Below are 13,797 nucleotides of genomic sequence, written 5' to 3' on the forward strand. Positions count from 1 at the left end.
CTAAAGAAAAATGAAAGAAGCTTGATTGAGGCAAAACAAGGAAGGTTGGTTTTTTTTCATATTTCCTGTTTCAATAATTAATATGCATGAGTTTTATGGCCGCTTAAGATGCGATCAATTATTCATTAACAGCATGTTAATTGCATCCACAGTCGTGAATATTTAACCAAACGCTAAATCAATGGGGTCGAATGAGCAGCAATATGGACATTTTATAAGCTTTGCTGAAATTAGGTTAGGCTTTAATGAAAACCATGGACAACAGATTGTGAAGAAATAAAAAAAATAATGAAAAAGGAAATTGAAGGAACTTGAGGGGAAGAAGCTTCTGTTTCCAAAGAAGATACGACCAATAAATGCAAGGTTGTATTAGTCTTTGACTCTTTGCTTTTTCTTTGGTGCTGTCTTTTTATTCTCATTTCTTCCCATTTTAAATGGAGATGTAATCTCTTCATCTCTGTCCGGTGCAGCCAGCCTTTTTTTTTTTTTAACTCAAAGACTCCAGACTCCTTTGTCCTGGATCTGCGTGTGGACTTTGTATGCATAAGTGTGTGTGCGTGCGTGTGTGTGTGTGTGTGCATGTGTGTGCGTGACAGTGGCGTCTGGACGGTGACATTTCTCTGCTTGGATAACCATCGAGCCCCCTGTCCCCCAGTCCGTCCAGCCATGACGCAGGGTAATGTCACCTGTCAGTCTCGAACTCCCACTTACAACCGCTGTCTGGCACCCGCTCATTTCCCCCCCACCAAAACCACTGGAACACCCTCTCACCCTGACCCGCCACCTAACCCCATAGACAAAGCCTTCGTGCCTCCATCCTATTACTTTTGTCTTCCTCTGTAGTAGCTTATATGACTTCATATCCGCCTGCTCTTTTCGCTGCCGTTTGTGGAAATGGCAGCCTCGCCTCCTATTATACCCTCTTACATTTGCCCCGGGGCCTTCAGAAGAGTTCTCGTGAATGGTAAAGTCGGGGGTGGGAAGTAAACTTTTTACTTGAACTCCGGTGCGTCGGGCGCCTGTTTCCAATTACTTTCCCGGCACAGGCGGGGTGGAGGTTTATGCGTTATATGGGGATGTAATTGACTATAACTGCCCTCTTAACATTAACCAGGTGTACTTGCTGAGTGTGTGAGATTAGGCCCGGGGTCTTGGCCTGTTGGAGTGTGTCTTGCCTGTCTGTGTGTGTTGTTATTGATGTATTTATACTGTGCCTCTGCCCATGGACCAGTAAATACGGCATTTCTGCAACGTCGGTGTGCTTCGGGTGTCCTATTGTGCCTGCCTGTGTGTGGAGGGAGGGAGGGAGGGAGGGAAAGTAATGGAAGTGGGCTTCAAATTCAAACCGCTTCAAGGGGGTGCCTGACTTTACAAGGACAAAGTCAAAATGGGCCCTTTCACGGGACTGACACACTGTGATTTGTATGTATGGTGCTGTGCAGCCTGCGGGGCACAAGCCCAGGGGCTGTCGCAGATGCAGGCAGCGGTCCACGGGCAGGGGTGATGGTGGAGGTGAACCGAGGCAATGTGAGTGTGGGAAGGGACTGTGGTGCGGCGTGGAAAAGCCAGCCTCAACCGACTGTCAATCAAGCGCCGGCCGCAGCCTGTCACTCTTGGATAGAGCTCGTCCGGTGGGGACGGGAACTCCCTGGGACCCCGAAAGGAAAAAGGAGGAGTTGACTGCCTGTCTGTCTCAGCGACTTGATTTGATATTTGATAGCCGGCATGTGGCATTTGAATGCAAATCTATTTTGATCGTCTCACTGTCTGATAGGGTTAAGAGGAACCTATTGGGGATGTGCATGCATGTATGCATGTGTGTCAAGGGGACTTTCTGGGCAGCCACACGCACACACAGAAAATAGGAAATTATTCAGATGCATTATATTACTCGCCGGTTCAATCGCATCAGGCACTTTTTGCTCTGAAAGCAATATGACGGCAGCTCGCTCATAAAACATAAAACAATAACTTAGAGGCTACAAATATGTTTAGTGTGGTGATCTTTGACTCGATGCGGGTAAAGTTGGATAGCGGCCACCCTGCAAAAACGATACATCACGCATACATATTTGGTTTGTGTGTTTAGATGCACAAGCCTGCGTCGAGTAATTATTTTTGACGCTTTGCGGGCTCCTTTTAAAACCAAGCATGCCAAGTAGGTAGACAGACAGATAGATCGACGGACGGATAAAGCCGCTAGTATTGCTGTATGGAAATGTGAGCCTCATTTCCCTCCCAATTAGAGCAGTGATTTCTGAAATGCCATAATACCCATTAATTAGCCGGCTGCTATTTTCTCAGTGATTTGACTAATTAGTCTGCGAGGCGCTACACAATCCGGACCATTATTATTGGGTTGAAGCCATGCAAATACGCTCGCTCGTGTACGAGTCGCCGCGCAAATACTCGTGCGCGCACATCGGTGTAGTATAGCACTTGCAACAATTGCCCGCAGTTGAGTGACCCTATTTTAAGTGACACCATTACGCGCTTCAGCACCCATCGCACAGCATGAGAGGGTTAATGGTGAAGAAGGGGTTGGTTATGAACAGTTAGAAACTGGTCGCCCTCTTTAGTCTCCTCATAACATCTTAGTATATGTGATGTACGAATGAAAGTGAGCAAACAGCCGCACTGGCCTGTGCCCTCCTCCGGGAAACCTTTAAACACCTTGTAATGACTCTGCGAGTGTGTGTGCTGTGCCCCCTCCCTCCCCCTTGTGTGACAGTCCATCAGGCTCTCCCTTTGGACAGACAGGCCACTGACACAGCGCCGTGAGGCCCCAAAACCTTTTCAATCACTCCCCCACTTTTCCCCCTCTGTCAGGTGCCAGATTGATCTGTTGTTGCTTCATGGGCGTAAAGCAGTGAAACAAACAAAAAAAAACTTAAAAAAGGGGTGCAAGGGGGATCTCCATGTGTGACAAGCACCATTTTAAATTTATGAATCATTGTCATCAATAATGCACCCACAGCCCCTGCACTGTGCAGCTTGTGTGTTTGAGTGTGCAAGTATGAGCTCACCCTCCTCGCCGCCCCGTGAACTTCATAAGTGTCCCATCACCACTTTAATCAAATTACTCCTGAACCAAAATTGACAGTTTTCATTAATTATAAAGGATTATTCTAATTGCGATTCAAATTTATTCATTTAGAACAGACGGCATTCAGTAATGTTTCAGCAAATTTGCATATTAAATGGAGAGGGGAGTCCATTAGCTATGCTAATATATGCATGATTCCTTATTTTGTGATTGGTGGGCCATATGTAGCAAGCTGGGGGAGTGCAGGTGAGGAATCTAGAAGGAGCTGTAATATGTTTGATAAACACAGAGGGACGCAAGGCCAAAACACCCGCACGCACACGCACGCGCGTGCGCACACACACGTACTACTTACAAGTCACAGTGAATCTAGGCTCAGCATCAGTCTGTCTTTGCATTTCCCACTCTCTTTTCATAGTCCATCCTCAAGACCCGTTGGAAGAGCAACTTTTCACCTGAGAACAAACTAATTAAGTTTGAAATTCCTGATCCTACTGCATTTAGAAACAATAACCTTGAGCCCATGTGCACTCGCAGTCATGGTTATGATTTAATACACTGCTTAAATGGAACAAAAAGAAAGAACTTTTGCAAGCGCTACATTCATCCCCACAATGTATGGAGCCGGTCCCGAGTTGACACGATGCTCTTTATCAAGCTATATTTAGTCGATGCATTATGCATTGAGTTTAACGTGTACTTAAATCAACACCATTCAATATGAATACACTCTTCACCCAAGTTAGAGGAGGGAACATTAAGGTTGAATGAGCGGTGAGCTTCGCGGGCGGGCACAAATTCACGCTCACACACGGTCACACACACCTCGGGGCTGTCTGGTGCCGTCCACCCAAGCTGATGACAGGGCCATTATTCACCGGTCAGTCCCACGAGTGCAGCGTTTGGGTTGGACGGGGCGGTCGAGCGTCGCTGCTTGGCAGGACGGCGCTGAGGTGAGAAGGACCAGGACCCTTCATTACTCCACTGATCCAGAGGCCGGCTGCTCCCTCTTGCTCGCTCTGTGTCTGCCTCCGTGTGTCCTGGGCCTGGCGCGCTCCGTCGCTGTCTTCATCAGATTAATGGGCCAGGCCCGCCAGAGGAAGTGTTTCAATCAGCACCGCCTGCCAAGCTTGTCCATCACTCAGACAGCCACTTATTCCTCATGGCATATGAAAGCACACACTCTTCCATGTTTGATGTTTATTTGGCTGTCTTTAACCCCTCAATGTGCCACCGAGTAAAACCCGGGTCACCGCGAGCGATGTTTCCTCGCTACAAGTTGTTGAATCAGGCACCGACAAGCTGGACACGTTTCACCGCCTGTCTTTCAGAGTTCTTTCAGTTGAATTTTGAATGATCCTTTTCAGATGAAATGGATGAAACACAATTTGTTAAGTGTCTCTGGGACTTCTGTCCCCAAGCTAGGACTGCAACTCCAACTCAATGGAAGGCCACCGACAATCTCTCCCAAGTGGGGCTTCTCCCGGAGCGGCACTGTGCCGATTCCCCTGACCCACCATCTCCCTCCTCCAGGGTCCATTTGTTCTGAGAAATATTTAACGACGGGGCAAATTCGGCTGACATGACATGCATGCACAGACAAGGCGGGAGATACGGCGGAGCGGGAGGATGGGGCGACCAAGCTGGGAATGAATTTTTCAGCATAGTGAGATGTTCTATTTGAATAAATCATGACACTTAAGATAGACATGAGGGCAATATAGAGGTGCACAACACCGCTTTGAGGGAGGATCTATCTATCTATCTATCTATCTATCTATCTATCTATCTATCTATCTATCTATCTATCTATCTATCTATCTATCTATCTATCTATCTATCTATCTATCTATCTATCTATCTATCTATCTATCTATCTATCTATCTATCTATCTATCTATCTATCTATCTATCTATCTATCTATCTATCTATCTATCTATCTATCTATCTAAACATGGGCTTCAATCTAAACTGGGCCACTGCAGTTGTGTTAGTGTCCGAGGCCCCGGGCCAGACCCAGAGACAGACCTGGTTCTGGATTATTAATGTCCCTCCTGTGGAGCCAGGGACCCTCCCCCACCCAGTGGCCCCCTACACCCCTGGGGTCAGCCTCCGTGGCTCCTGGTGCAAGGCTCCCCTCATAAATCTCCCTAAATTAGTGCGCGTGTGTGTTTATGTGTGTGTGCGCGCTTCCAGCCTTAAATATGTACTGCAGGAAGGCAGACAGGTCACCAGGAAAACAAGCCAGGCAGGCAGGCAGGCTCACGGTTGAAGTGTCAGTGATGCATGGCGGAAGGAGGGAAGTGGAGAGTTGCAGAGCCAAGAATGAATACGAGAAATGACACACAAGAAGAGGGAAAGAAAATGCGGAGAACAGAGGATGGACATTCTGTATGACACTTTCCTTCCCTCCGATCTGGCGCTACATTGTACTTACAAATATTTACACTTAATTTGAGGCGCTCATGACTTCATTAGGATGGATCTCCTGAACAAATCGTATCACTTAATTGGCGGAATGGAGGATGTCCCATTCCTCTACCTGCCTAGATTAGTTCAACATGTCCCACGGTGGTTAACAGGCGCGGGGAAGTGCTGTTGTGTCACTTAGTTAACCTTGGAGATAAATGGCTCCCCTCTGGAGCACACTGAATTACACACCTCATGAAGCATATTAGGGGCCTGATACAGAGCTTTTCTTGTGGAGATGATGTGTTTGGCAGAAATGGATGGAGGGAGGCGGAGAAGGCTGAGTTATGGCATCACTATTCTTACAGTGTGTGTCAGCTTTGTAGGAAAACTGACAGCGCAGAGAGAGAGAGAGAGAGAGAGAGAGAGAGAGAGAGAGAGAGAGAGAGAGAGAGAGAGAGAGAGAGAGAGAGAGAAAATGAAGAAATGTGACAAAGACGTGCAACACAATGAGAACAAGGGAGAAGATGAATCAAGTGGAACTACTGAGGTAGATAAAACCGTATCGTTGTAAAGTTCCCCCCCTCGTGTTAAATTTGACAAGGAAGTATACTGTTCTCCTCATTTGTGACTAATGTAGGAAAATTATTAGAGAATTTAACACAATGGTCCCTTTGAGGCTTGCTTGCTGTTGGCTAATCACATAGACATTCTCTAGCTCTACCAGAGTAATAATATTTAGATGCTATAGGGATTACTTAAAAGTTGTGTTATAATTGCTTTCCTTGTTTTGTTTTTATGGGCAGCGGGTGATTTTGTGTTTAATTGCTCCGGAGTGACAAATAATGCCAGCTCATGATGAAAGTGTGAGATCATTAAATGACTACAGCAGTACACTTCCACTGCGTGCGTAATTCACCCGTTTACGCTGCTACGCATTTTTGCCATGTGCCGTCAAGAGGCCGAGCAGTAATTTACACAAATTCACTTCCACAGCCATTTCTGGATTTGGGAGTTGAAGGGGAGGAAGGGGGGTAATTATGGGAGACTACAATGGGTTTATTTCATTTAATCCAGCCCGTGAAGCAATTTGCAGTGGTAATATTTGTAGCAGTGCAGTCTGTGCTGTTAAAACAGCGTGAAACCTGCAAGAGTGCGAAGCACAAACGCAAGGTATTTGGAGGAAAAACAAGCATCACAGGGGCCACGATTAGGTGCAGATGCAAAAATCTGCGTAGAGAATGTATGGTAACAGTGTTCATTTTAAGGCTTTTCAAACCGTACGAGGCCTGAAAATTTAGAATAGTATTATGTAAACAAAAATTTCAAACACTGCTCAGTTCTGCACAGTCCAATTCACTCCACTGGAAAATACACTCATGAAAGTACAGATTTTTGTGTAATCCCCAAAGCTGAACACAATTAGATTTCTTTCCAATAGGAAATAATCATAACCTTTGTTTAATGTTCCAGTGGAAGTAGTTTTAAAGTGACATTTTAACATTATGTATCAGCCAAGTGTAAAAAGAACTTGACACTGCAGTAAAAATCAAAAACAATTGAGCCCTCTTTAGATTGCTCGACAATTAGTCAATCCATAAAAGCTCTTGTCTAGATTTTGGAATTTATTTTCTCTTGGCATCCCTTGCAAGTCTTCAAAAAGAGCTAAACAGCTTTTTGCTTAACTTGAATCGTATTGGATCGGACTTGATTATGCAGGTATCTTTTGTACTTTTGTGTTCATTGTACTGGCGCAACCCAGCAACAACAACTCATGTTTTGATTTTTTGTTCTTTTTGTTAAATCCACACAGGGGAGAAGATAAACAATAATGTTTTGAGGATGAAAATGTGATGAAGTAAAAGTTCAAATAATAGGCTATCATAAGCATTCTGTCCATATTTACTGGTCATCTGTCAAGCAGATTATTCACAAATCCTTGCAGTAATCTCTTTGCTATTTCCTATCAACATGCGATGCCCTTTACCCCCCCCCCCCCCCCCCCCCCCATCCATACCCACCCACTACGTCGATCCGTGTACTGTAAACGTGCTCAGTCCCCCGACACCCGGCGGTAATGAGAAAGAGCAGCGAGGAATCACCATGCTGCAGTTTTGTAATGTTTCCATGCCACTGATCCCAGACACCTTAAGTCATGTAAATAATGAATCAGATGATCCATGTATGGGACGCGCTGGCATATAAGTGTAACAACTTGGCCTTTTTTTCGCGCAGAGTATCCCAGGCGATATCTAGCACCGTCTCGTTTCTTTTCCCCACTGCTTAAAGTTGATATTTAACCTGCTGATTTAGTCACCTCTGACTGCAGTGACCTTAGCTTTCCTACTTTCACTTATGCATCATTCCACAATCATAAACGCCTCCGAGGAGGAAAAGGAGGACACTTGGGGAAAGATCGGAGTCAATGAATTAAACAGGAGGTGCCGATAGGAAGGTAGAGGATGTGGTCCGCAGCTGTCTGCGAAGATGCCCTTTGACCCCCTGGTGGATAAGGAAGTTAGAAGACCATCAGCCTGTGGGCTTCAACAGCCACTGTAAAAAAGGAGGAAAAAAAACTCCATCTCTCAGCTTTATGAATTATTGAGCTATTGGTCCACAGCTTCTAAAATATACAGGAGGGTGGTCTGTTTCTCCTTTCGGATTTCGCATACCCTCTACTTTGTCCTTTTTTACCATCGGTTTCTTCCTCTACTCCCCCCTTGCCGCCTCCATTCAAATCAAGTGTATCTTCTTTGCACCAACAAGATTGTAAATCAGAACACAAACAAAGCAGGAGGGGGAAGAAAAAGGCAGCACCAAAAGACACTTTGTTATTCAGATCATCTAAGGCTTTTTTTCTTCTTTGCTTAAGGAACAGCGTCAACCACTAACCAGCTGTCATGCATTTAAAAGTTGTCGGAGATAAATTCACAAGTTCTCGAATTACATCAGACGCATGTAATGCGCACAGCAGAAGGGCAGCCCTTGAAATGAGACGGAACTCTGCTCTGTCCATTTATCTTTGTCTTTTTCTTGCCCCAACCGTGTCCCACTTGACATGCTGCTATATGTGCACGTGACACATTTGCCGGTGCATGATTATATATCCGAGGCAAGTTGGCTCCAGAACACGCTGCCCAGTGCAGAATCTCAGCCGTAATAAATGAACAGAGGGGAGAAAATAAGACATAAGAAGGAAAAGCTGAGCAAAGGAGTGATTCTCTCTCTAGCTGGTGGAGATCTGTATTGTAAGCACTTTCGGCTGTCAGCACTTCTTTGAGCTACCTCAAAGGGAGGATGAGGAGGGGCGCGATCGGGAAATGTAGCCTTTCTTCTAAAAAAAAAAAATCCCCTTTTTTGAGGGTTCCTGTTTATTTGCTCACAGTGTTATTTATATTAGTCGTTCATTCGATGTGTGTGATTTATTTGTCAGGTAGACAGACAAATCCAGCAGCGTGAAGTGGAGGAGAGATTTACTGTAGTATCTGTTAAGGAAGAAGTTGTCAGGCTTCAAGCAATCGGGCGGAGGTGGGGGTGTGTATGTATAAATTGCCAGCCATCCTCTTTCTGCTTTTCAGGCCTCCGGTGTGCCCCCCCATACACACACGCACGCACACACACACGCGCACGCACACACCCTCCTTTACTACTCCGACCCAGCCTCATCTCCCCTCCCTCCCTCCCTCATTAAGTATTGATGTGGGTAGCCATACTTGCCATCTCAGCCTATTAATAATGCATGGCAGGTGCTGTTGATGTGGTCTCTCACACTGAGATTGAGAGCGGCAGGAATGGCAACACTGAGCTGCATAGTAGCTACAGTACAACCTCCGTCACTGGGCTCTGCTGGGGGGGGGGGGGCTGCATCTGCCCATTTGAGTTTATGGCAAGCTGTGACAGCAACCCCAAGATGGATATACAAGGTAGCATCTTACTCAATATCCCAGAGCAGTTTTTACATCCAAAACTGCCTTTTGTCATAAAGAACTGATGGATGAGGCTGCGGCATGCAGTGCGTTAGCGCTGTCTGCCACTGCTGCTGCTTTATTTTGTTTTCTTTGCGTTTTATGTTTGCAGCACAGACACAGTAGTTTCACTGACAGACAGGTGCTCTTTTTCCATCTCAACAACTAATTTCTCCCCCCCTTCTGCACGTAGGTTCTTCCTCAAGTTCTTCCTGAAGTGTAACCAGAACTGTTTGAAGAATGCTGGCAACCCACGAGACATGCGTCGTTTTCAGGTGACATGTGCGACTATAATGTACAAATGGACTGCATGGGTTAAGCTGGAATAAAACAACAAACTGATGAATAACCAGTTTTGAAATCAGAGACTAGTAAAATGTTTTGGATATTTTAAAAGGACGAATGGTAATAAAAATTGCTAGCAATGTCTCCATTTTTTTTTAAAAGTGAAGACATTTGTACTTTTAGTAATGACACAAAGTCGATACAAAATGTGTCTTTGTGGGCCACATAACATAATGTGGCAGGCCATATCTGGCCCCTGGGCCTCGAGTTTGACACCACGGGCTAAATGAACGTGATCGTGATGTGCTTGACTCCTTACCAGCTCTGCAAAGAGTCTCTTTCAGCTGGTTGTTTTGATTTCCCGGCCGTTCCTCTAGACATGATGGTCATCATCGGTAGTCACTCCTCTCCGTGCGCAGACAATAGTTCTTACAACTTGAAATCTCAAACCACTCAACGGTGTTTCAATACATTCACCACTTGGCTGAGTGCCAAATTTTTGTTGTTGGCTATGAACAACATTGACACACAAAAAAAGAACAAAAGAATGACAGAGGTTTTAACAGTTCACATCTACAGCAAATGGCCGAGAATTGACAATAAACAATGTGCATAAGCTTAACCGTAAAATGATAAATGGGCTACATTAGAGGTGAAAACCTCCATTTTTGAGAAGAGGCATCTGTTTTATGGGCCTTTAAATTATCACCCCGATTTGTTTTAATTACCTCTGAGATATTGTATTGATCAGCATGTTTTTCTTCGTTAATGGTTAGAATTATGCAAAAATGTAATGACTGATCTACATGTAGTATGAGGAGGGCTGGTGCACGTGCCAAGGAAATACATTTTGTTTCAGATTGAGATTTCATCAATTTAAGTTTACAAAGTACTTTTTATTCCCCTTTGGTTAGACTGTATAAACTTGAAGATGAGTTTACATATATCAAGGTGCACATTTGCATTGGGATTATTAAACTTTCAATGTTTTGTACTCTGACCAAGTCCCATGAACCTTTAGTCTCTTTGTCGCTTCAATCGATTCCACTTTGCTTTCTGTTTTTCAGGTGGTGGTGTCCACTACGGTGAGCGTGGAGGGTCACGTGCTGGCAGTGTCGGACAACATGTTTGTGCACAATAACTCCAAACACGGGCGCAGAGCTCGAAGACTGGACCCGTCGGAAGGCACGCAGTCCTACCTGGAACACGGTACTAAAAGCAGCAAGATGACATCAGACGTCTTTGTCTTCACCCTCCCCTCCCTGACACTCCTCATCCCCTCCTCGCCGTCTGTCTCCGAACTCAATCCCTCCTCTGCCTCCCATCTTTCTTGTTACTCGTGTTTCTCACTTTTTGTCTCTTGTAGTGTTTGGAAATTGTGCTGAGAGAAGAACGTGGTAGCGAGTGAGTCTCTTGTATGTCCCATGCGTCTGGCTCCCCTCAGGTGTCTGCCTCTAGGCCTTCTACTCTGTCTCGCATAAGCACTATGTATCTTATGAGGACCGTTCTGCTTAAAGCCAACACTGGCTTTATTTCCTCGGAGACCCGCTTTTATCCCGCAGCCCTCCATCACTCCCTATCCCTCAGGTTTTTAAACACACCCATGCACATTGCACTCGCACTGTCAGACCAAAACCTTTAATACTTCATAATGACATGTGCACATGATTTAGGGAGCACGCACTGATTCCCAAATCTCTAATCCATTTATTTTCTCATTTCAATTTCCTAGAGATTGAATAAGAGAAACATATTTCTTTTTCTCTTTGAGGAAAGTCAACCTCAGGGATGATAATGACAGGAAAAAAAACAAACTAAACTAAGTAAGGATTTGCGTGATGGCCTGTGGTAGATTGCATAAGAGTTGAACGCTATGGTTAAGCATTTTTAATGACTATTCTTCGGAGGTGCTGCGGACTACTCGGCCTGCTCTCATAGTCGATTAGGAAAGTTCACAAAGACAAGACATACTGGAGTCATCATGAAGGCTTGGCTCTTACAAAGAAAGAATAGTACGACACACCACACTAACAGATGTTCTCCGTGTCAGGGAGATTTGTTTGGGAATTTCCTCCCTGTGATTTTCTATTCTCCTGATGATGGGGGTTGGAAGGCGGAACAACAGGAGCGAAGGAGAGAAGAGAGAGGGCCTGACAGGAGAGGGGGAGCAGCCGTGACATGAGGAGAGAGCAAGAGTGCTTGATGGTACAAAGAAAAGATGAAATGCTACGCAGGGAAACACCGTGCTTTCTTTTTGTTGTTTTGCCTTCACTTTTCATCCACCGCCGTGTTGAGTGTATGTGTGGCATACACAACTTTGGGGTGGGGGGGGGGGGGGGGGGGGGGGTTTGCTCATTTCAGAAGATAATAGATAACAGTGCATAGAGTTGAACAGATGGCACAGAGGAACACCCCAAAGTATAATCCTATCACGTGGATTCACGTTCCACCATCTGGTTAATCCAAACACACACACATCCGCACACGCATGGAGCGCACATAATATCAACGGCTGTGAAAAGGAGGCATCTTAGGCCGTGATTACAGCCAGATTGCCGCTTGCCGAATGTTGATCTCTGCAGGCGTATAGGCAGGCTAAATATCATTCCGGCTTGTTGGGGAGGATCAACAGAACACAGAGTCAGGCCAAGAGCAAAGGCTAGGCTGCCGGCGGGAAAAAAAAACGTCAGCCTAGTCTAAAGTGGATTATGCCGCTTTGCAGAATTACAGCATGTCTAACAAGCAAAAAAAGAGCTTTAGCTTGTATAAACATACATTTTCCCCATGTTGTTCTTCTCTTCAATCACATCCCGCAATCTCTAAATCCATAATACCAGAAGAATAGTGGTGCGCTCGTTATTGAAAATATGGTTTGTTGTTGTTATTCCGTGCAGTTTGCGAGGTAAGCCCTAAAGATCTCACAAAAGGCATTCCCCAAAGACCCAAACCCGAGTGACCGCAGGCGACCGCGCACTGACCAACTGAGAGCTGAGACAAGTGCGTGCAGGAAGCAGATAGCTGAGCAAGTGCTAAGTGTTTGCTTAATGAGGGCGACGTATTCTGAGGGCAGCGCTACTGTTGGGTCGCCCCCGCTCCCCGGTCGCGTGGCCTTTGATCAGACACTCAGCACAGCTGACATTTACACGCCTTCACGCTTTGCTACGTGTCATAAAACAAGCACACCGCTGCTGCCCTCACACACGGGGCAGGGGTGATGTTTAATAACGGGGTGCGTATAATCACTCTGATTAGTATTCCTCGCTTGCTCTCAGCCCTTGGGATGGATGGGCCGAGCAGGTAGTGTGTGAACGTGTGTGTGTGTGTGTGTGTGTGTGTGAAGATGGGGACTGTTACATGTGTCATATCCATAAAGGTCTTTGCCGCCATGCCAACAGCAAAGACCTTTATGGGCTTGTCATTAGGTTACTTAACGTCTCATCTTTTGTGTCTTTGCAGCAACCCCCAGCATCAAAGCCATTAGCCCCAGTGAAGGCTGGACCACAGGGGGCGCTACAGTTATCATCATCGGCGACAACTTTTTTGACGGCCTGCAGGTCATTTTTGGCACCATGTTGGTTTGGAGCGAGGTTAGTCACCCTTTTGTCAAATGAGAACTGACACAGCACTTTTCACAAGGGAAGAAAAACATGTAGTAAATTGTATTTCGTTAATCAAAACAGCAGCCCCCAAACATGTAGTTTCTCAAATTCATTTCAAACCATAAATTGTTGGCAATTAGTATGAAAGATAAATACACTTATCTATAAAGAAGGTAATCGGGGATTTTAACTCAGTATCATTTTCATCTATATAGCCGATTGTTTGCGCTTTAGGAACACCCTTATTTGCTTTGGGGTCCATTCAACCTGACTTGATGGAAACAAGTTACAGTACTGTACATTCTCTTGAAAGATTTCAAACCACACCACACAATAAAACGTCAATATAGTTTGTCAGCAAGATGACACACAAATCAAACAAATCACTGTTTTGTCAAATTCCTGATTGACAAATTATTAGATGTAGTAGATATACTGACTATTAGAATGCATCCAAGGCGCAACCCTATTTGTGTCACAGTGGGGTGAATT

General features: G+C 45.2%; 1 protein-coding gene across 8 annotated transcripts in view; it reads left to right on the top strand.

Moving 5' to 3' along the window:
• ebf1a (EBF transcription factor 1a) overlaps nucleotides 1-13,797 on the top strand; it is a 70,738-nt gene that overhangs the window by 31,453 nt on the left and 25,488 nt on the right. For all 8 annotated transcript variants that reach the window (XM_049758283.2, XM_049758264.2, XM_049758254.2 and 5 more), the window contains exons 7-9: nucleotides 9,615-9,696; nucleotides 10,774-10,915; nucleotides 13,163-13,293. In XM_049758283.2, coding sequence (XP_049614240.1) covers nucleotides 9,615-9,696; nucleotides 10,774-10,915; nucleotides 13,163-13,293 — 355 coding nt within the window. The remainder of the gene's footprint in view (nucleotides 1-9,614; nucleotides 9,697-10,773; nucleotides 10,916-13,162; nucleotides 13,294-13,797) is intronic.

The sequence above is a fragment of the Syngnathus scovelli genome, chromosome 1 (assembly GCF_024217435.2).
Source record: "Syngnathus scovelli strain Florida chromosome 1, RoL_Ssco_1.2, whole genome shotgun sequence".
In the NCBI taxonomy this organism is placed as follows: Eukaryota; Metazoa; Chordata; class Actinopteri; order Syngnathiformes; family Syngnathidae; genus Syngnathus; species Syngnathus scovelli.